This window comes from Phocoena phocoena, chromosome 10 (assembly GCF_963924675.1).
Source record: "Phocoena phocoena chromosome 10, mPhoPho1.1, whole genome shotgun sequence".
Taxonomy (NCBI): domain Eukaryota; kingdom Metazoa; phylum Chordata; class Mammalia; order Artiodactyla; family Phocoenidae; genus Phocoena; species Phocoena phocoena.
The window spans coordinates 48,047,174-48,067,021 of NC_089228.1; the positions used below are offsets into that span (position 1 = coordinate 48,047,174).

Sequence of the window (19,848 nt, forward strand, 5' to 3'; positions counted from 1 at the left end):
TGGTCTGGGAAGATCCCACATGCCGTGGAGCAACTAAGCCTGTGTGCCACAGCTATTGTGCTTGTGCTCTGGAGCCCACGTGACACAACTACTGAGCCCACGTGCCACAACTACTGAAGCTCGTGCACAACTAAGCACAACTAAGATCCAAAGGAGAAAAAAAAAAACTCTTAGAAAAATAGAAATAGTAAGGAACTTCCTTAATCTGATTAAGGCTATCTACAACAAATTTACAACAAACATCACACTTAATGTTGAAATGTTTGCTTTCTCTAAAATGAGGAGTTAGACAAGGATGCCAGTTCATACTACTTCTTTACCACAATGTACTGGAGGAACTAACTACTCCAGTAAGGCAAGAAAAAGAAATATAAGATATAAACATTGGAAACGAAGAGATAATCTATTTAACAAGGCCGTGGATATAAAATCAATATACAAAGGTCAATTGCATTTTTATACAACAGCAGCTAATGGAAAATGAAATTAAAAAACAAAACTAAAAGATAGCTTTTAAAATAGCTTAAAAAATATCAGGTACCCAGGAGTAAAGAAAGAATACAAGACCCCCTATGGAGAAAACCATAACACTATAAACTAAAACTTTACCAAAGGACTTGAAGGAAGACCTAAATAAGTGGAGAGAAGATCTAGCATGTTCTTGGATGGGAAGACTCAACATTGTAAATTGTTCTATGGATTCACCATAATCCCAGTGAGAACCCCAACAGGTGTTTTTCATTTTTGTTGTAGAACTTAATGACCAGACTCTAAGATTTATATGGAAACGCAAAGGGCCAAGAGAAGCCAAGACCCTTTTCTTTTGGCTGCGCTGTGTGGTATGTGGGATCTTAGTTTTCCGACCAGGGATCGAACCCACGCCCCCTGCATTGGTAAGCCCAGAGTCTTAACCACTGGACCGCCAGGGAGGTCCCCCAAGACCCCCTTAAAGAAAAACAATGTGGGAGAACTTGCTCCTTTGGACATCAAGACTTCAATGCACCACAGTACCCAAGATCATTGTCACAAGAAGACAAACAGGCCAATGAAACAAAAAAAACCCCAGGACTTCCCTGGTGGTGCAGTGGTTGAGAGTCCACCTGCTGATGCAGGGGACACGGGTTCGTGCCCCAGTCCGGGAAGATCCCACATGCCGCGGAGCGGCTGGGCCTGTGAGCCATGGCCGCTGAGCCTGCGCGTCCAGAGCCTGTGCTCTGCAACGGGAGAGGCCGCAACAGTGAGAGGCCCGCGTACCGCAAAAAAAAAAAAAAGAGAACCCAGGATCAACTCCACATACACAATCACTTGATTTATGATGGCACTGAGAACAGTGGGGAAAAGACCATCTTTCCAACAAGGAATCGTGGAAAAATTAGGCATCCATATTTTTAAAAATATGAAACCGTAAAAAAAGTTTTAGATAGAGTGAAAGGGCAAATCAAAGAGGTAGAAGCTATTTGCAACCACATAACTGACAACAGACTCGTCAAGAACCTATAAAGTACTCCTGCAAGTCTGTAAGAACAAGAGCAGACAACCCCAGACAAAGATGGCCAAGAGGGACTTCTCTGGTGGTCCAGTGGGTAAGACTCTGTGCTCCGAATGCAGGGGGCCGGCATGCATGCCGCAACTAAGAAGCCCACATGCCACGACTAAAAACAAAGAAAAAAAGATCCCGGGACTTCCCTGGTGGGGCAGTGGTTAAGAATCTGCCTGTCAATGAAGGGGACACAGGTTCGAGCCCTGGTCCGGGAAGATCCCACATGCCGCGGAGCAACTAAGCCTGTACGCCACAACTACTGAGCCTGTGGTCTAGAGCCCGTGAGTCACAACTACTGAAGCCCGAGCGCCTAGAGCCCGTGCTCTGCAACAAGAGAAGCCCACGCACCGCAACAAAGAGTAGCCCCCATGCACCGCAACGAAGAGTAGCCCCCGCTTACCGCAACTAGAGAAAGACTGCACGCAGCAACGAAGACCCAACGCAGCCAAAAATAAATATATAATAAGTAAATAAATTAAAAAAGGAAAATAAAAGATCCCACATGCCACAACAAAGATCCTGCGTGCCGAAACTAAGTCCCAGTGCAGCCTAAATAAATAAATAAATATAGAAAAGAAAGAAAGAAGCAAAAATGGCCAAGAGGGACTTCCTTGGCAGTCCAGTGGTTAAGACTCTGCACTTCCAATGCAGGGGGCGCAGGGGGCACAGGTTCGATCCCTGGTCGGGGAACTAGGATCCCACATGCTGTGTGGCGTCGCCAGAAAAAAAAAAATGGCCAAGAAACTTGACCAAGTACTTCACAAAACAGGGAATCCAAGGGTCCAATAGATTTATGGAAATGGAAGTCACGTGTGTAGTTTTACGTTTTCTGCCAGTCATGTTAAAAAGTTTTAAAAAATAGGTACAATTAATTTTAATATTAACTCAATATATCCAAAATGTTATCATTTTTACACATAATATAAAAAATACTGGTGACATTTTTTGGGTTTGGTTTGGTTTTTGTACTAAGTCTTTGAAATCCAGTGTGGTTTTTTTTGTTTTTTGGGGTTTTTTTTTGTGGTACGCGGGCCTCTCACTGTTGTGGCCTCTCCTGTTGCAGAGCACAAGCTCCAGACGCGCAGGCTCAGCGGCCATGGCTCACGGGCCCAGCCGCTCCGCGGCATGTGGGATCTTCCTGGACCGGGGCACGAACCCGTGTCCCCTGCATCGGCAGGCGGACTCTCAACCACTGCGCCACCAGGGAAGCCCTCCAGTGTGTTTTTTACACTCACAACACATCTCAACTCCGACTACCCACATTTCAAGCCCTCAACAGCCGTATCTGGCTAGTGGCTAGCCTATGGTCTGTTAAAGTATACAATGCCAAACTCTAGGTAATATTAGCCATTGATCAGATAAGCAAACTAGGTCCTATCTGGAACTGACTGATAAATCCTGGCCACCTAAGGAATATCTAAGTCGAGTAGGGGTGTACTAGGTCTTACCGACAGTCACCTCTTGTGGCCATGCTGTCCCATCAGTTTTCTGTCCTGACCCATCTCCTCCTACTGTTCCCTGCAGTACTGGCTGAATCCTTCCAGCAAAGCAATGTGAGATAAGGTGTTTAAACATAGCTAATATGTTGGCCATCAGAGCTCATAGACAGGCCTCCCACAGAAAGAGCAAGGGAGGCCTTTAAATTATCCTGTCGTCCTGTGAGCAGAAACTTTTCGAGACCTCTTTATCTGGGCCCTTCAAACCCCTATTTGAAGGCAATCCTGGGAAACTGGGTAAAGAACAGAGAAATCAGAAAATGATATTTTAATACATTTAGAATGGATAAACAAGGTCCTACTATATAGCACAGGGAACTATATCCAATCCCCTGGGATAAACCATAATGGAAAAGAACATAAAAAAAAAAAGAATGTAAGGACTTCCCTGGCGGTCCAGTAGTTAAGACGCTGTGCTTCCCTGCAGGGGGCCCAGGTTTGATCCCTGATTGGGGGAACTAGGATCCTGCATGCCACGCAGCGTGGCCAAAAAAAAACAGAAAAAAATAAAGAATGTGTATAACTGAGTCACTTTGCTGTACAGCAGAAATTAGCATAACATTGTTAATCAACTGTACTTCAATTTAAAAAAAAAGAAAATGATATTTTAAGAGGAAGGCCTGGCACCAGCTTGTTGCTGCCCTGAAGCTTGGGAGCACACGCCCAAAGCAGTGTGCTTGGGTTAGGGTACCAGAAGCTGTGCCCTGCTGCCCTGCTCTCCAATTCTGCCCGGGAGACCCCAGGCTCCATGAAGGCGGACATTCTTTTCTCTCCTCCCCTCAGAAGCTCCAGCGGTTAGCACCTCCCTGCAAGCTAATAATGATCTTCCAAATACACTGAGCAGGGACAGAAGAGCCCGCCCCTACCCTCAGGGACTCTCCTCTCAGGGAGATAGGAGGTGGAGCTCAGGGCCTGACCCAAAGATTTCCAGGTCTGACCAGTGGATGAGGAGTCCTGGGCCCTGCCTCGAGGGGGACCCCCATGCTGGCTGGGAATACAGACTCACGCTCAGGGCAGTCAGGACTGTGAGCTGGGGCTTGAGGGCTTATTCTCAGGGTGGTGGAGGTCAGAGGTCAGCCAGGATGGAATCATCAGGGGAGACACCCCCCAAGGCCGTGCTTGGGCGAATTTCTCATTATTCCTTTACATTCCACCCCTGCCTTGGCAGGTGAACACACACAGCGGGGCTGTGGAATCTGTCCTCAGCCTGCACCTGAGCGGGAAGACCACCCACACTAGCGGACGCCTGGGCTAAAAAGATGTGGGCAGCGTGGAGGCGAGTGGCGCCCTTGCCCACTCCCGGCCCTCACAGACACGGCCCACCCACACTCCCCAATCAGACAACTCCTCGTCCTCAGAAGTCAGCTAAGACATTAAGGACCCTGAAAAGCCTGTCTGAACTACTCTCCTCCTGGCTTGGGCCTCTGGGTCCTCCAGACATAGCCAATTTTGACCTAGTCATCTCAAGTCCAACATGGTACCTTTATTGGAATGAATCACACCCTAGCTCCCTGAGAAGGGGCCATTTTTGGATCGCCAGGGCTGGCCTCGGGGCAGGACTGACCCTGCCCCCACCAGGCTGGACTGGGACCGGAAGTCATGGTCTGAGATCCACAGCCCCAGATCCGGCCACTCAACTCCAGCCCGAAATCATCTGAGGGCCTGGCCCTCAGTCCTCCTGTTTGTCTATTTCCTCTTCTCCAGATTGCAAAGACAGGTTGGAGAGACTGTCTTGGTCCACATTTGTCATCGTGGCGTTGAAAATGGTGTTCTTGGCCACTTCCTCTGTCACATCGTCACATAACATGTCCTCGCTCAAGGTCCTGAAGAAACCATTGGAGAAAAACTCATGAGCTGCCTCTTTTTGGGAGCTGAGAAAAGCAGCACCGGCCAGGCCTGGCTCTGCACTCCTGAGAGGTGGGTCTTTCCCACGCCTTGGCAGGTCCCCAGCCAAGCTTCGCCATGAGCCCGGGAGGGACCCTCACCTCCAGGAGCAGACCTATTCCATCTCCCAACCCTAGTCAGACCCTTCACTCTTCTGCATCTTTGGGACGCTGTCCACCATCTTCATCACGAGCATTTACTGAGCACTTGCCTCGAGCCACTGTGCCAACCACTTTATTATTTTTTAATTAATTAGTTAGTTAGTTATTTTTGGCCGCACCATGTGGCTTGTGGGATTTTAGTTCCCTGACCAGGGATCGAGTCCCAGGCCCTCTGCATTAAGAGTGCAAAGTCCTAACCACTGAACCGCCAGGAAATTCCTCCAACCACTTTATATGGGTGTAACCTTCCCAAATCCCTATGAGATAGGAAGGCTCAGCTCCATGTCTTTACCTCTCTGTGCTTCAGTTTCCTCACCTATAAAATGAGGGATAGTGACAGGACCTACCTGTCACTATTGTAGGTGGTGGTTGTTAGGATGAAATGTGAAAAGGCATGTATCTAGAACAGGACCTGACACATGGTAAATGCTCCATACAGGTTAGCTATTATTATTACTATGTTATCATCCCATTTTGCACATGTAGAAACTGAGTCTCAGAAGTATTATGTAACTTCCCTGTGCACATGCTAGGAAGTGTTAGCAGAGATAGAAATCCAGACCCTTTGGCTCCAGAGCCTGTGTTCTTACCTACTATGCTGTCACTCTGCTGCATGGCACTCCCCCTCTCTACAATGGGGCAAACGCCTATTCATCCTTCAAAGCGCTACTCAAATATCACTTTCTCTGGGAAACCTGCCCCAACTCCCCAAACTAAAGTTCCTCCCTCCTGGGGTCCCTATACGTCCTGTACATCCCTCTGTCAGAGTCCATTGGTGATAACTGTTTGTGTATCTGTCTCCCTATAAACTACGGCTTGCTTAAGCCTGGGGACTTCTTACCAGCCCTGGTACAATGCCTAGCACAGGTGGTATCAATGAGAGTTTGAAAAAGGAGGCAAGGAGGAGGGGGTGGTGGGGAGGAGGACTGAGGAAGGCCAAAGGCCCCTGTGCTATTAGCAGAGGGCACTGTAGGACATGAAGCAGCCTCTGCCCCTCCCTGTTGCTCAGGTCCAGGAAGAGAGTTCTGGGCTTTGCTGGCCCAAAACCCAGAAGGGATGGTGCTACCAATCATAACAAGCCTTCTCCAGTGGTACTAGGAGACCTGAGACCAGAAGTGCCCATGAAGCAGTTGGGTGGAGCGCATTTCCCACATGGGGTCCTGGGCTACTGGGGCCAAGAGGCCAGAGTCGTAAATCAAGACTGGGTCCTTTGTGAGCACCTGGGAGTTCAGAAATGAATGGAGAGGTACTCAGAAAGCTGGTTCCAAGCCAGTCCCCTGTGCCCTGGGAGGAGAGGGAGCCCTGAGTATTTCGAAGGGCGTCACCCCAGTCCAGACAGGCACCAGGGGATGAGGAAAGAAGAAGACGTGGCCCAGGCTAGGTCAGGAGAGCCAGGCAGGATGGGAGCCGGCAGAGGCTGAGCTGGACAGAGGTACGTGGCAGCATCCAGTAGAGCTAGGGAGTCTGCTGTGGACACAGAGTAGCCCTTGTATCATAGGCCCTTCTGGCAAAGGGGCAGGGATGGACAGTGCTTGAGAACGAGGCCCTGTTCTGACCAGAGCCCAGGAGCCTCACACACCTACCTTCTCTCTGGGGGAAGGTGCTTCAGGCTGTCAGGGATGGGCTGATCTTGCATTTCTGGCAGCTTGACACAGAAGAACAAAGCCACGCAGGCTGAGATGCAGCAGAGAAAGACGGGTAGGATGGCGATGTTCTGGCTGACGACTATCAAGGACGAGATACCTCCAGCCGCCCAGACCAGAGACAGTAGCCCCAGACCTGTCGCCCCGGAAGGGAATGGTGAAAGTTCATTTGGGGGCTTTTTGGGCCCAGAGACTGGGTAGGGTGGAAAAAGGTTTTAGGGAAAACCCCGCATCTCCACCCTGTCCCAACTCACTGTGCAACCCTGGAGAATTTAGTTCTTTACTGTTGCAAGGTAGGTAGTAGTTTCTTCATGGGTCCAGGAGTGGGAAAAGTAAGACCACACACCATAGCGTGGGTATGCGGGGGAGGGTGGGGAGGAGGATACTGTAGCCATCACCAAGGGCCCCCGTGGAGAAGGGCCTGAACCTCAGAGCGGCCCAGTCACATTTCAGGCAGTCAGTGCAAGTCAGGAACTGGAGTCTGACTGCCGAGGTCCAAATCCCACTTCTGTCACCTGCTATGTTTGACCTTGAGCCAGTGCCCTTATCTCTCTGATGTCCTGTCTGAAATAGGGTTAATGATGGTGTTAGGGGGATTTTTTTTGGTGAGGGTTAGATGGAGTAACCCATGTAAATTGCTCAGCAGGGTGCCTCTCACCAGGTGATTGCCCCATCCCAGCTGCTGTTATTCATCTTGCTATTGCCCCACACTCCCCATGCCCCCATGGCCATCACCCACCAGGCCCCCTACCTGAGGACGGTGGGGAGGAGCTCAGAAGTGTAGATGTAGAACACGGTGACCGTGGCGGCCAGGCTGAACTCTCCAAGCACGATTATCAAGACCAAGAGGGATTTCAACTCTGTGGCCAGACAATGTGGCCATCCTTCCCTCGGGGCAGGTTGGGGGGCCTGCTCACCGGCCCTCCCTCAATCCCTCTTAGAAGGCATCTGAAGGTCCACCCAGACCACCTGGTCAGCTGGCCAGCAGACTCAGAGGAGGGTCAGTCTGCTAGAGGCCCAGCCAGGCTGGGAATTAGTACATCTGCAGTGGGAGAGTTGGTCAGTGGAGTGGGGACCTCTGTGGCCTCTTAGGCCACCATCTACTGTGTGGACTCAGCTGTTGCACCTCTGCCTCCCTGTATTCCACATGTTCACCCAGCTTCACCCACCCCATGTCCAGCTCTTCCTGAAGCATCCACTCAGCCCCAGGCCTGCGCCTTGTGTGCCGGGCTCCCTGCTCAGGGCTCTCCCCACTTCCCCTTCATTCTCTGCAAGCCTGGTCCCTGGGGCCTGAACAGCTAGACGTTCCGGGATGCCCAACTCCAGACACGTACATTGGAGGAGGAAGAAAAGAGCCTGGGAAATGCCCTTCCTCAGGCCTGGGGAAGCTGGGGGCTGGACCCCCTGCTCACTGACCTGGAGCCAGGAGTTTCAGCTCCTTCCCTATCAGCCTCTGCTGGACCCTGCCCCAGGCCTCCCCACTCCCCACTTTGGGTCTGGCTTTACTTGGCTCTGGGATGAAACCGGAGATCTAATTTTATATATTGGGGATTTTCCTCCTAGTTTCTCTCACACATGTGAGAGTTTCAGACATTTCTGCTTGACTCATTATAGACCCACTTTTTAAAAAAAACACCAGACAATAGAAATTGAACAATGGCTTTGTTTCCCCCATCTTGTTTTAGCCTGTCAACACTGTCAACATCTGGGAGAGGAAGAGTCCAGGTCAAGACACACAAAATTCCAGACCCCAGGGAAAGTGAGGGAGCCCCTTGAGGTGGACCCCGCATCCAGGCTCCGCCATCCCGGCCCCAGTGGCTGAGGGGGCTATTGTGGTCAGCAATTCTGATCAGGTGAATGAACACTGACATCTTTTTTTCTTGGCCATGCCACGTGGCTTGCGGGATTAGGATTAGCTCCCTGACCAGGGACTGAACCTGGGGCCCCCTGCAATGGAAGCTCGGAGTCCTAACCACTGGGCCGGCAGGATATTCCCAACACTGACATCTTTTTTTTTTTGCGGTACGCGGGCCTCTCACTGTTGTGGCCCCTCCCATTGCGGAGCACAGGCTCCGGACGCGCAGGCTCAGCGGCCATGGCTCACGGGCCCAGCCACTCCGCGGCATGTGGGATCTTCCTGGACCGGGGCACGAACCCGTGTCCCCTGCATCGGCAGGCGGACTCTCAACCACTGCGCCACCAGGGAAGCCCCCAACACTGACATCTTAATGTCCACATCCTCAGCCCCGCCACACTCTTCTAGCCTTGTGACCTGGAGCATATGCATTGTCTTAAGGTTCTCTGAAATTCTGAAAATATTGCCAGCCCACCCTCCCATTTCCTTCCCTAGTTCTGAGTTGACAGGGCGCAGAACACTGTGCCCGCCCTGGGAAGGAGGGGCCTCCATGCAAGAACTGTTCCTGAGAGTTTGGCCCAATGTTACACTCAATCTTCAGTGGGCAAGTGATTTTTTCCTGGTGAGACTACAGATGAGACAGGGCAGCGGTAGCAGTTGAAGGACTACTTTTGCTGCATCTGTTCACATTTAATTATTGACAGGAGCTGGAATCAGGCAGAAGAAGGCTGCCCACTCTCCTGCACAAGGACGATTCCTCTGGACAGCACGTCCTCCCTTCCCAGGTCTCTGGGAGCTGCAAGCGCCCTGTTTGGGATACCCCCTCCCCTCCGAGAGGGCAGTGCTCTAGAGAATGGCCCCTGCTCAGGACATGCAGGGGCCTCTGTAGGGCAGGTGGGGTCTGGATGCATGAGGCTAACTGCCAAGGTGTTTTGTTGGCTGGATAGGGGCAGGAGGCAGGAGGCAGGGGTTTGAGGAAGCCGGAAGGCAGGGGTTGGCATCAGGGAGGTGAAGTGGGAGGTTAGGGGAAGCTGTACCTGAGGGGAGCAGAAGGCTAAGGAAGCACATGAGGGCACCTTGGAAGAAAGTCAAAATCAGGCTTCGCTTCCTGTTCAACTGCTCAAGGAGAAAGATGCAGCACAGCCGGGCGGGTACCTCCATCATGCCAGGAATCACGTGTGTGAAGTGGATGTTCACTCCCAATTCCTTCATCCTGAGGCTCAGCATATAATAGTTGCAACCGACAGCAAAGCTGGAATTCACTGCCAGAAGAGAGACACTTAGAGGAAAAGACACACACAGAAAGCCGGGGCCAGGAATCAAGACAGAGGCAGAGGAGAGCGCAGCAGGGTGGCAATGGAGGAGAGAAAGGAGCACAGAGATCTGGGCTCTGCAGGCTGCACCAGGGTCCTCAGGCCATGCTCCCCCTGCAGCCTGCCCACGCCCATCGTCTGCCTGTACCCCTGGCCTGCAAGGCCGTTTGCAGTCCCTGCTGGGTACTCACCGCATGCTGCACATCACCAAGGTCACCTTGCGGAGGTGCCTGTTGCAATAGAAGTCCAGGATAGAGGCCGTAGTCACCTTCTTTCCAGGCAACTGCAGCTACAGGACAAGCAGGACCAGCCAGAGGCAGGGCCGAGACCCCAGCTTGCTCCTTCCCCCAACAGGACTCACGGCCCCCCTGCCCCCCACAGGGCCAGCCTGGCCTCTGTCTTTCCCCTGGCAGGGCTTGATTTTGCTGTCACCATACTCCTCAAGCAGTGGGCTGGGGACACCCTTTGGGCCGAGGTCCTACCTGAAAGGATGAGGAGGGAAGAGGCCCCTGCCCTGGTCCCACTCTAGGCCTGAAGCTTCTTACCTTATCCAGCAGACTTAAAGGAATGGTCTTGTTCACACCAGCTGCATAGCACAGCACCTGCTTGGCCTCTTTCAGCTTCCCTTTCATCATCAGCCACCGTGGGGACTCTGGGAGAATCCTGCATAGCCCGCCCCTCTCTTACCCATCACTCCAAGATGCTCCGCAGACCCAAGCTGGCACCATCCCAGCCTCAGCGGTGGCCATCCTGCTCTAGCATGAGGTGACTCAGATGTTGGAGGCCCTGAAGGCGACCATCAACCTTGGCCTCCCTCGCCCACCCTCGGCAGTCAGCCCGTCCCCTGCCCAAGCCATACACAGTACCCACTGCTGCTCAGTGACACCCTGCCCACTGGCTGCCTCTGCACTACAGCTTCCTTTCCTCGGAGCCACCTCTAAGAGCTGTTTTCTATCTTGGGGGTTGTCCCCACCTGCCAGGCATACTGTCCTCCCCGTCTACACCTGCTATTAGAGCCTCGTTCTTGTAGTTGGGAAATTCTCCTGTTTCCTCTCCATCTCCTAATAGCCTGGAGAGTATAGGGAAAGGATCCCAGGTTTGACCCCAGGGCCCAGCCCCTGCCTTGGTGAATAGAGGTCTCCACTCTGGCCCATCTCCCCGCCACATCTCCCATTGCCTTTGACCTCAAAATAACCGTAGGCCCCCAGTTCTTCCTACCAGGTTGAAGAATCCATACAGATTAACATTTAAAGCACTTCTTAAGTGCCCTTATCTTATCAGTTTGTTAATCACCGCCGCCCCCCCCCCCCAAGCCCTGATCTAGTATGATTATTCCCATTTTATTCTCAGTCTCTGGGAGTAAGGGCTTGCCCAAGGTCACAGAGTCAGAGCTAGTATGAAGCCGGTAAGGCACTCTTGACAAACTATGCCATCAGCCCCTGCTGTGTTCTTGCAACTGTCCCTCCTCCCGCCTCAGCCTGGACTCTGTGGCTGGTCACTGTACACACACACCCAGGGCTCTAGATACAAGTCAACCCCTCTACCTGCCCCTGCTCCTATTCCCCCCAGACCCAGGGGCCAGCAACCAGTCACCCTGTTATCCTTCTCCACTCTAAGGCTGCAAAACTGTCCTCAAGAAAGTCACCAAGGGTCTTCCCTGGTGGCACAGTGGTTAAGAATCTGCCTGCCAATGCAGGGGACACAGGTTCGAGCCCTGGTCCAGGAAGATCCCACATGCCGCGGATCACCTAAGCCTGTGCACCACAACTACTGAGCCTGCGCTCTAGAGCCTGTGCGCCGCAGCTACTGAAGCCCACGCTCTCTAGGGCCTGCGTGCCACAACTACTGAGTCCGCGTGCTGCAACTACTGAGGCCCGCCCTAGAGCCCGTGCTCTGCAACAAGAGAAGCCACCGCAATGAGAAGCCCGCGCACCGCAACAAAGAGCAGCCCCCGCTCGCTGCAACTAGAGAAAGCCTGCATGCAGCAGTGAAGACCCAAACGCAGCCAGAAAACAAAACCAAACAAACAAAACTCTGTCTCTGAAATTCAATTTGGCACTGGTGCACAGAGGCCGAGTTTTTGGCATCAAGGCTGAGGAAGAAGAGAGGCATCAATAGCAGGGACAAGGCTGAGGGTAAATAGGGGAACTGAGCAGAAGTCCCATGATGATAAAAAGGGTACGAGCCTCCAGCTCCACTGGGGAGCAGAGCAGCCTGAGCCGGGCAACTCACTGGCTTTGGGATCCCTCAGGGAAAAGGTACCTGACATTTGAGCATGCAGTAGTAGTGGTTCTCAAAGTGTGATTGTAAGGTCGGATCTTAACAAACGGCACCGCGAAACAGAGGAAAGCTTCAAGTGAGCTTTATTAGGGAGCGCTCCCGGGTGAGGTTCACTGTTCCCAGAGAAAGGGGGCCAGAGAAATCGCACCCGGGCGAGGGTTGGGCAAGATTTTATAGCGGAAGAAGGGAAAGGGGTGTGGTGAATCCGGGAGGGCGCAGGGTATTCCTTATTTGGTGGTCTTTTCGGGTATCCTGGGGGACCGTTAGTCCCGCCCCTCGAAAGGTGGGAAGGCTGGGCCGGGTGCAAAGTCCTCAGGTCAGTTCCTGGAACTGGGTGGTCCGGAAAGTCTCCAGGTCAGTTTCTGGAACTGGGGGGTCCGGAGAGTTTCGGTCTGATGCAACCTGTGAGTCTGATTGTGTTCCCCTGCCTCGGGCCAGTTGGCCTTACAGTGATCAGTGGATCAACCACATCAGCATCATCTGGGAACTTGCTGGAAATGCAGGTCTTCAGGCCCCATCCCAGTCCTACTGAGCCAGAAACTCTGGGAGCAGGGCCCTATCCTCAATGTTTTAACAAGTCCCCAGGTGATTCTGATGCTCCAATCAATTTGCAATCTCTTGCCCTAAAGGATTACCAGTCAACGAGCTCCTGTGCAGTTTTCCCCATTAGCTTCTTAGTGACTTACTCTTAGATAGGAAATGATGGGGGCTTCCCTGGTGGCGCAGTGGTTGAGAGTCCGCCTGCCGATGCAGGGGACACGGGTTCGTGCCCCGGTCTGGGAAGATCCCACATGCCGCGGAGCAGGTGGGCCCGTGAGCCATGGCCGCTGAGCCTGCGTGTCCGGAGACTGTGCTCCGCAACGGGAGAGGCCACAACAGTGAGAGGCCCACGTACCGCAAAAAAAAAAAAAAAAAAGAAAGGATGATCCAAGGTCACCAGATAGTAAAGAAAACCTCTTCAATTAAAAAGGGCCCAAAATAAGTAAAAAAAAAATGGACCCCAGAGGACACAGATGATGTAGGGGACAGGAGAGAAAAAAGGAAACTCTAACTTGTATCCTGAAAACCACTTGAGGACTTCCCTGGCAGTCCAGTGGTTAAGACACTGTACTTCCAATGCAGGGGCCACGGGTGTGATCCCTGCTTGGGAAATTAAGAGCCCACATGCCATGCACGGCGTGGCCAAAAAAAACCATTTGAGAATGTTTCGCAGTTTTATTTTCATAAAACAAATTCCAGGGCTTCCCTGGTAGCTCAGTGGTTAAGAATCTGCCTGCCAATGCAGGGCACATGGGTTCGAGTCCTGGTCCAGGAAGATCCCACATGCTGCGGAGGAGCTAAGCCTGTGCACCACAACTACTGAGCCTGCACTCTGGAGCCTGAGAGCCACAACTACTGAGCCCACGTGCCACAACTACTGAAGCCTGTGCACATACAGCCCGTGCTCTGCAACAAGAGAAGCCACCGCAATGAGAAGCCCGCGCACTGCAATGAAGAGTAGCCCCCGCTTGCCGCAACTAGAGAAAGCCCGCGCGCGCAGCAACGAAGACCCAACACAGCCAAAAAATAAATAAATAAAATAAAATTTAAAAAAATCCAAATGCTATCATGAAAAAAATGAAATCAGAGGAAAGGAAGAGTGGTATAATCGAATGTAACGTGGCACTTTTTTGCCTGGAATTTCAGCTAAGTCCCGAAGCTAGTAAGAATGGCTGATAACCTCACCTTCTAAAGAGAGGTGTTACCACATGCAGGAGAGGACTTATTAAAGAAATAATAATAATATAAAACAGCCCAGCAGCCACCTCCCTTAGCCACCGAGAAAGGCTGGAAATTTCCTGTTCATGGAAGTGAGAAGGCACTAAGCCTGGTGAAGGGCACTGCCTTAGAGAAAGGGAGTCTGTCCTTCCATTCTCTGGCTGGAGCTTGCTGATTCAGAAACTTGCGGGCTTGCCATGGTACCTGTACTCTAGACAGAAGAGTTTCTGGTAGAGTCCTTGTGTGTCTCCTGAATTTGGAGGACTTACACAAACCCAGAGATTGGGGTCCCTTCTCCCTCTGGGTATGGTCAGGCAGGAGGTTGGTGTGAGCAGCCCACAGTGGCAGCCTGCGGGGTGGGGGCCAATGAGTTTTTAGCCAAGTGGACCCTGATGTCTTGAGGCACCCCGTGTGCTAGGGCGAGAAGACCTCTGCAGAAAGAGGCTATGAGGTGAACTGCTAGGGACAGGAGCTGGAGGAAGTCACAACGACAGTGCCTGGAGCATTTGGAAATGCCAACACTCTGAAGACCCACAGATGGGCTCCTGGGGCGTTTGAACATCTGCCCTACGGAGGACACTGACCATTGATGACACATCTTTTGTCGTTTTTCTCTGATGCTGGGAACCTGGAATATCAGAGCAGGGAGACAGAGGAGGAAAGCAAAGGTCAGAACAGACTAGGTTGAGCTACCTAGCCACCAGGGAGAAGGTGTGAACTGGACATAAGACCAAGTTTTAAATGGGGACACGACTGGATTTTTTAATGACTGCCAGTGAAGCTTAATGATCAAAATGAGACTTTTTCTTACAACCAAGAATGATGGGAAAGAGACACAACCTGCCCAAGATATTGTCAAGTGTCAGGCGAGGGACAGCTGACAGCACATGTCTGCAGGTAGTGGTTGAAGAAAAATTGTGCCCCATTCAATAAGCTGTCTACTCATAGAATGTAGAACTATGTAGACATCAGCTGGAAGAAAGCCCTAAGGGAGATCAGTGTGATGGCTTCTGGGAAAGGATCTGAGGGCTGAGGGGAGCTGAAATTGTTGACTTGTTTTCCATCACAAACCTTTTGATACTACTTAATTTTTAACCATATGCATCAATTGCATTAATTACATTTTAAAAACTGTTTTAAGATCAAGTCATGAGGGGGTGGTGGTGGGATGAATTGGGAGATTGGGACTGACATAGATACACGAATATGTATAAAATAGTACTTCACTTTGCTGTACAGTAGAAACTAACACAACATTGTAAAACAACTATACCTCCCCCCCAACACCAAAAAAAAAAAATAGATCAAGTCATGCAACCCTCTTTCCCAGCTACATGCCATGCTACCTGGCATCAACTGGGTCCAGGTCCTCACACTCATTAGGGGTATCTCAACGACTGTTAAAGCTGGTCTCCAGCTTCTGCACAATTTGGAAGGTCTCCAAGCCACCTATGTGCTCTCACTTTTAACTGGTAACCCCAATTCTTACAATCCATATTGTGTACGGTGCAGTGGTTAAAATGCAGGGGCTTTGGAGCCAGACAGGCTGAGTCAAATCCCAGGTCTCCCACTTTTTAGCTGTGTGACCTTGGGCAAGCTATTCTGACCCTCTGAAGCCTCTTCCCTCACCCCTCCCTCCAGCCTCTGGGACATGAGACTCACGCCCATCTTGTCAAGATAACATGTGATCATGTCAAGGTTCAGTATGATCATTTCTTCACCCAGAACTGCCTAACCCTTAACAAGGTGATTTCAGCTTGCTCCCTCTCACCTCCCTATCTGCCTTCTCTTCCGTTCCTCTCCTTTTTTTTTTGCGGTACGCGGGCCTCTCACTGCTGTGGCCTCTCCCGTTGCGGAGCACAGGCTCCGGACGCGCAGGCTCAGCGGCCATGGCTCACGGGCCCAGCCGCTTCACGGCATGTGGGATCTTCCTGGGCCGGGGCACGAACCCGTGTCCCCTGCATCGGCAGGCGGACTCTCAACCACTGCGCCACCAGGGAAGCCCCGTTCCTCTCCTTTTGCCACCTGCCCATAGTAAGCAGTGCCATCTTGCTCTTGTGCCCAGTCCCTCCTCATTACTCCTCCAAGTTTTGCTCCATCAGTTGTCCCTTCATAGCTTCAGTCTTTCAGGTCTGTGACTCCCCTACAATTAAAAACATCAGAGACCCTTCTCTGACTCTGCCTTAGCTGCCCACAGACGTCCTCACTTTCCCCCTGCCTGCCTCAGCCCAACACTGGGAAAGTGTCACCTCCTGGATGGATATATTTTTTCAGTTCCTCCTCACTCCTCAACCTCCTGCCGCTCTGCGGAAGCCACGTCAAGGTCACTAAGGCCAACAGACCCTTCTCCAGCCTCACCTTTCTTGCCTTCAACCCTGACCATTCCCTTGTCCTCGAACTCTTGCCTTTCAACACCTTTCCTTCTGGTTTTCTGACCACCTCTCTGACATCTCTTTGAGGATATCCTCTGATGCGGTTAATGCTGGGGTTCCAGAGGCTCTGCCCTTGGCTCCCCATACACTTTCTCCCAGGGAAAATCCCACCCACTCCAGCCCTTCAAGGACCCTCCACACCCCTCAACCTCCAGCCCAACAGACCCACCCCTGTGCATGCCCTGTATTCGTTTGCTCACCAGATATAAGAGATGAAGGGGAACACAGGTGCCCCACTCACCAGAAACAGCAGCCGCCAGTGGGGAAGGCTGTAGGCAAGTCCTGTCAGGAACATGACCCCCATAGCAAAAAAGCTGTGTCCCAGGATGATGGCGTGGGCCCGGTGCATGCCCACTAGCCACTCAGTGACTGTGTAGAGGCCAAGAGGACAAAATCATAATCAGCTCAGGGTACCCAGGACTGCCCCTGCCCCCAGCCTTCTGAGATGCCCCAGCCCTGCTCAGGGACTGGGTTTCTTCTCCCTGCTCAGGATCCGGGTCCAGAGACAGCACTTCAAAGCCAGGCATAGTGCCTCTGCGCCCCCAGGGCACACTTGCCTGGGCTCCAAACCACAGACATAGCCTCCAGTCTGTCATCAACTTGGCTGTTCCCTTGGAACACCTCCCCGTGACCACACGCCTGTCATTGAGAAGCTCTGGCCCTGGGTACAGCACCTCACATGTGGCCTGACACAGGCAAGGCGAGACATCACTGTCCTTGTCTTGGTTCTTAGTGTATCAGTGTTTTGGCCACCTAGACCCCGGCCTTTGTGGAGGACCCAGTTCCCTCTGGCTGGGCTCTGAAAATTTCCCAATGAGAAACGGGAGCAGGGTTTCCCAGCAGGTTCCTGTTGGGCACTTGGGAATTTTGCATCACACAGGCCTGGGGTGGAATCCCAGTTCCTTCACTGACCTGCCGTGTGACCCTGAGTAAGTCGGTTAACTTCCTGAGGCTCAAGTATCCTCCTGAGCTAAAGGAGTAATAGATTAGTGCCTACCGAACAGACAGCTGCCAGGATGAAAGGAGGCAATACATATAGAGGGCTTAGCAGCTACCTGGCCCAGGTGGGGGAAGCAAGGGGTATGAAGTGGGGATGTGTGGGGTACCAGGGGGATGACAGTGCAAGGGCAGTGTGGGCACAGACTCTCTGCCATCTCTAGGCCTCCACAGCCTGCCTGACTGGGCCACAACTCCCCCTGTCCTGCGGGCTCCCAGTAGGTACACGCGCGCCCCGCCCCCCCCCTCACTTAAAGACGCGCTGCTGATGGTGTAGCCCACCGCAGCTGGGGACACGCCAAAGCGGAAGAACAGATATTGGTGAAAGCTGTTGACAAAGGCTGTCCCGAGGCCGAAGATGATCAGTCCCAGCAGTGACAGCAGGATGCTTGGGTGGCGGCCCAGCCTGCGCGCGTGGAAGGGAGGGGAGACTGCGCCAAGTGCATGGACCTAGGTAGCTGGCCCCAGCCCGCTCCCAGCACCAAGACCAGGCCCCGAGCCGTACACTCGCCTCCGGAGGGCCCCTACCCTTGCCTCCCCTAAAATGAGACCCTTCAGCTCTGAATGGCCACAAGGAGGAGGCAGGGAGGGGTGTCCCGGGGACCAGAGGGAACTCTGGAAGACTTACTTGTCAGTTATGAACCCGAAGAGGAAAGACCATGTCAAGAGTCCCACCAAGTACATGTTCTACACGATTTCCGGATTCGGTTCCTTGCCACACACCGAGTCAAACTGGGGGTTCTACGCAGGGATTGGCCACAGGCCTCCATCCAGGGCCTTCTAGGTTGAGACTGAGCCTCCACCCAGGGTGGGCCTTTAGGCAGAAGGGGCCTGGGACAGGGGCAGGTAACTGTGTGCAGCATGCCTCAGCTCTGTTACCTCTGCATCCCATCCTGCATCTGGCAGACTCTAGGAGTTAGGCCTGGAGAGAGGGACCAGAGACACAGGCCAAGAAGGGGGCTGGGTGAAGAGGTAACCGAGCAAAGGCTAGAATCACCCAAGACCCTCTTCCAAGTACAGATGCTAGGCCTCACCCTAGAGAATCAAACTGGGCAGGTCTGTGCTGTGAAGGGCCCAGGAAGCAGCTTAGGCTGAGAAACTCCATAAGAGGTACAAGATCAAAGATGCTTCTTTCCCCAGTTCCCTAATTTCTGTGATTTCAGAGGGCAGAGCCACAACTACAGAAGCAATTCCCTGGGCAGGTGGCAAACCCTGCCACCTGACATCTGCGCCTAGTCCCCAATCTACTCTAGCTTCCTGGCTAAGACCTGTAAGACCAGGGCTGGGCAGCAGGAATCCTGTTTCTGCCTTGGCCCAGCCTCTGAGGGTTGACCTTGGGCCAATTGCTTCCCCTCCCTGAGCCTCAGTTTCCCCACCTGTTCAGTGAGGGTGAGGGCAAATCTCTGGGGTCCTGGGTTAGCTACAGATAACTCTGGACAAGGCATACCTCATTGATCAGTGATCGCTTCTTGACCTCAGGATAGATCCACCCATCTTGACATGAGTCTCTGTGGTTGAGCCCAAAATGGATGATAGAATCCAGAATCCAGTCCACAGGCAAGTACATGAGGCAAGTCAGGAAACTGCCATTGGGTGCTCGGGGCAGGGTCAGATTCAGCCGCTCAGACTCCGTCAGGTTGGGGCCCACTGCCAGTATCCAGCTGGTGTTGCAATAGGGCTTCTGTGGTGTGAACATGAAGATGTCAGCAAACAAGAAGAAGGTAGACAGGATGTTGGGAATGAAGGTGAGGGCCACCAGCCTCCGCTGGAATGTGCCAAACTCCCCTACTGCATCCACGATGGTGGTAAACTTATCGTCTTGCTTGGCTTCCATGGCCCTCAATCTGCGTAATAGCATGTCCAGAGAACAGGAACGGGGGCTTTCTGCTGCCCCATGTTGGTGGAAGCTCCTGAGATGATGCTGGGATTTGAACTCTACCTTGAAGTTGTTTTCCTTTGCCATCTGTTCAAAGAGAGGATGCAGCTCAGTCTTCACTGACACCACTTTTCAGATATCATAGACCAGCGTGGGAGGCACTGGCCAGAAACTGGCTTGAAACAGTTTGGATCCCAACCTTGATGTTCTCTGTACTTCCCTCCTTCGCTTCTGAAATTTCTTAATTTGTCCCCCATTGGCCCACCCATCCCTGATGTGTATAGAGCACTTAAGATTTTTTTAATGTTTTAGAAAACGCTCTGCTTCTGTTATCATGAATGACTAAGTTCTGAGGAGCTCTCCTGCAACTTCCCCACAATGGAAACTTTGTTTACACACACACTGAGGCACCACCAGTCTTGCAAAAGGTAGGAGAGGTCTCCAGGGACCATTCCTTAAAAAAAAAAAAAAAACAGGGACTTCCCTGGTGGTGAAGTGGTTAAGAATCCGCCTGCCAATGCAGACGACACGGGTTCGAGCCCTGGTCTGGGAAGATCCCACATGCCGTGGAACAGCTAAGTCCGTGCACCACAACTACTGAGCCTGTACTCTAG

At 52.2% G+C, this 19,848-nt stretch overlaps 1 protein-coding gene across 1 annotated transcript; it reads right to left on the bottom strand.

Annotated features, from left to right (window-relative positions):
• Window positions 1-4,705: 4,705 nt before the first annotated feature.
• On the bottom strand, window positions 4,706-19,321 carry SLC22A14 (solute carrier family 22 member 14). Its single transcript, XM_065885931.1, is given in 10 exon segments — window positions 4,706-4,859; window positions 6,665-6,866; window positions 7,474-7,584; window positions 9,617-9,831; window positions 10,084-10,181; window positions 10,438-10,555; window positions 16,563-16,731; window positions 17,610-17,764; window positions 17,987-18,090; window positions 18,806-19,321. Coding segments are annotated over 10 exon segments (1,842 nt in total).
• Window positions 19,322-19,848: the final 527 nt, after the last annotated feature.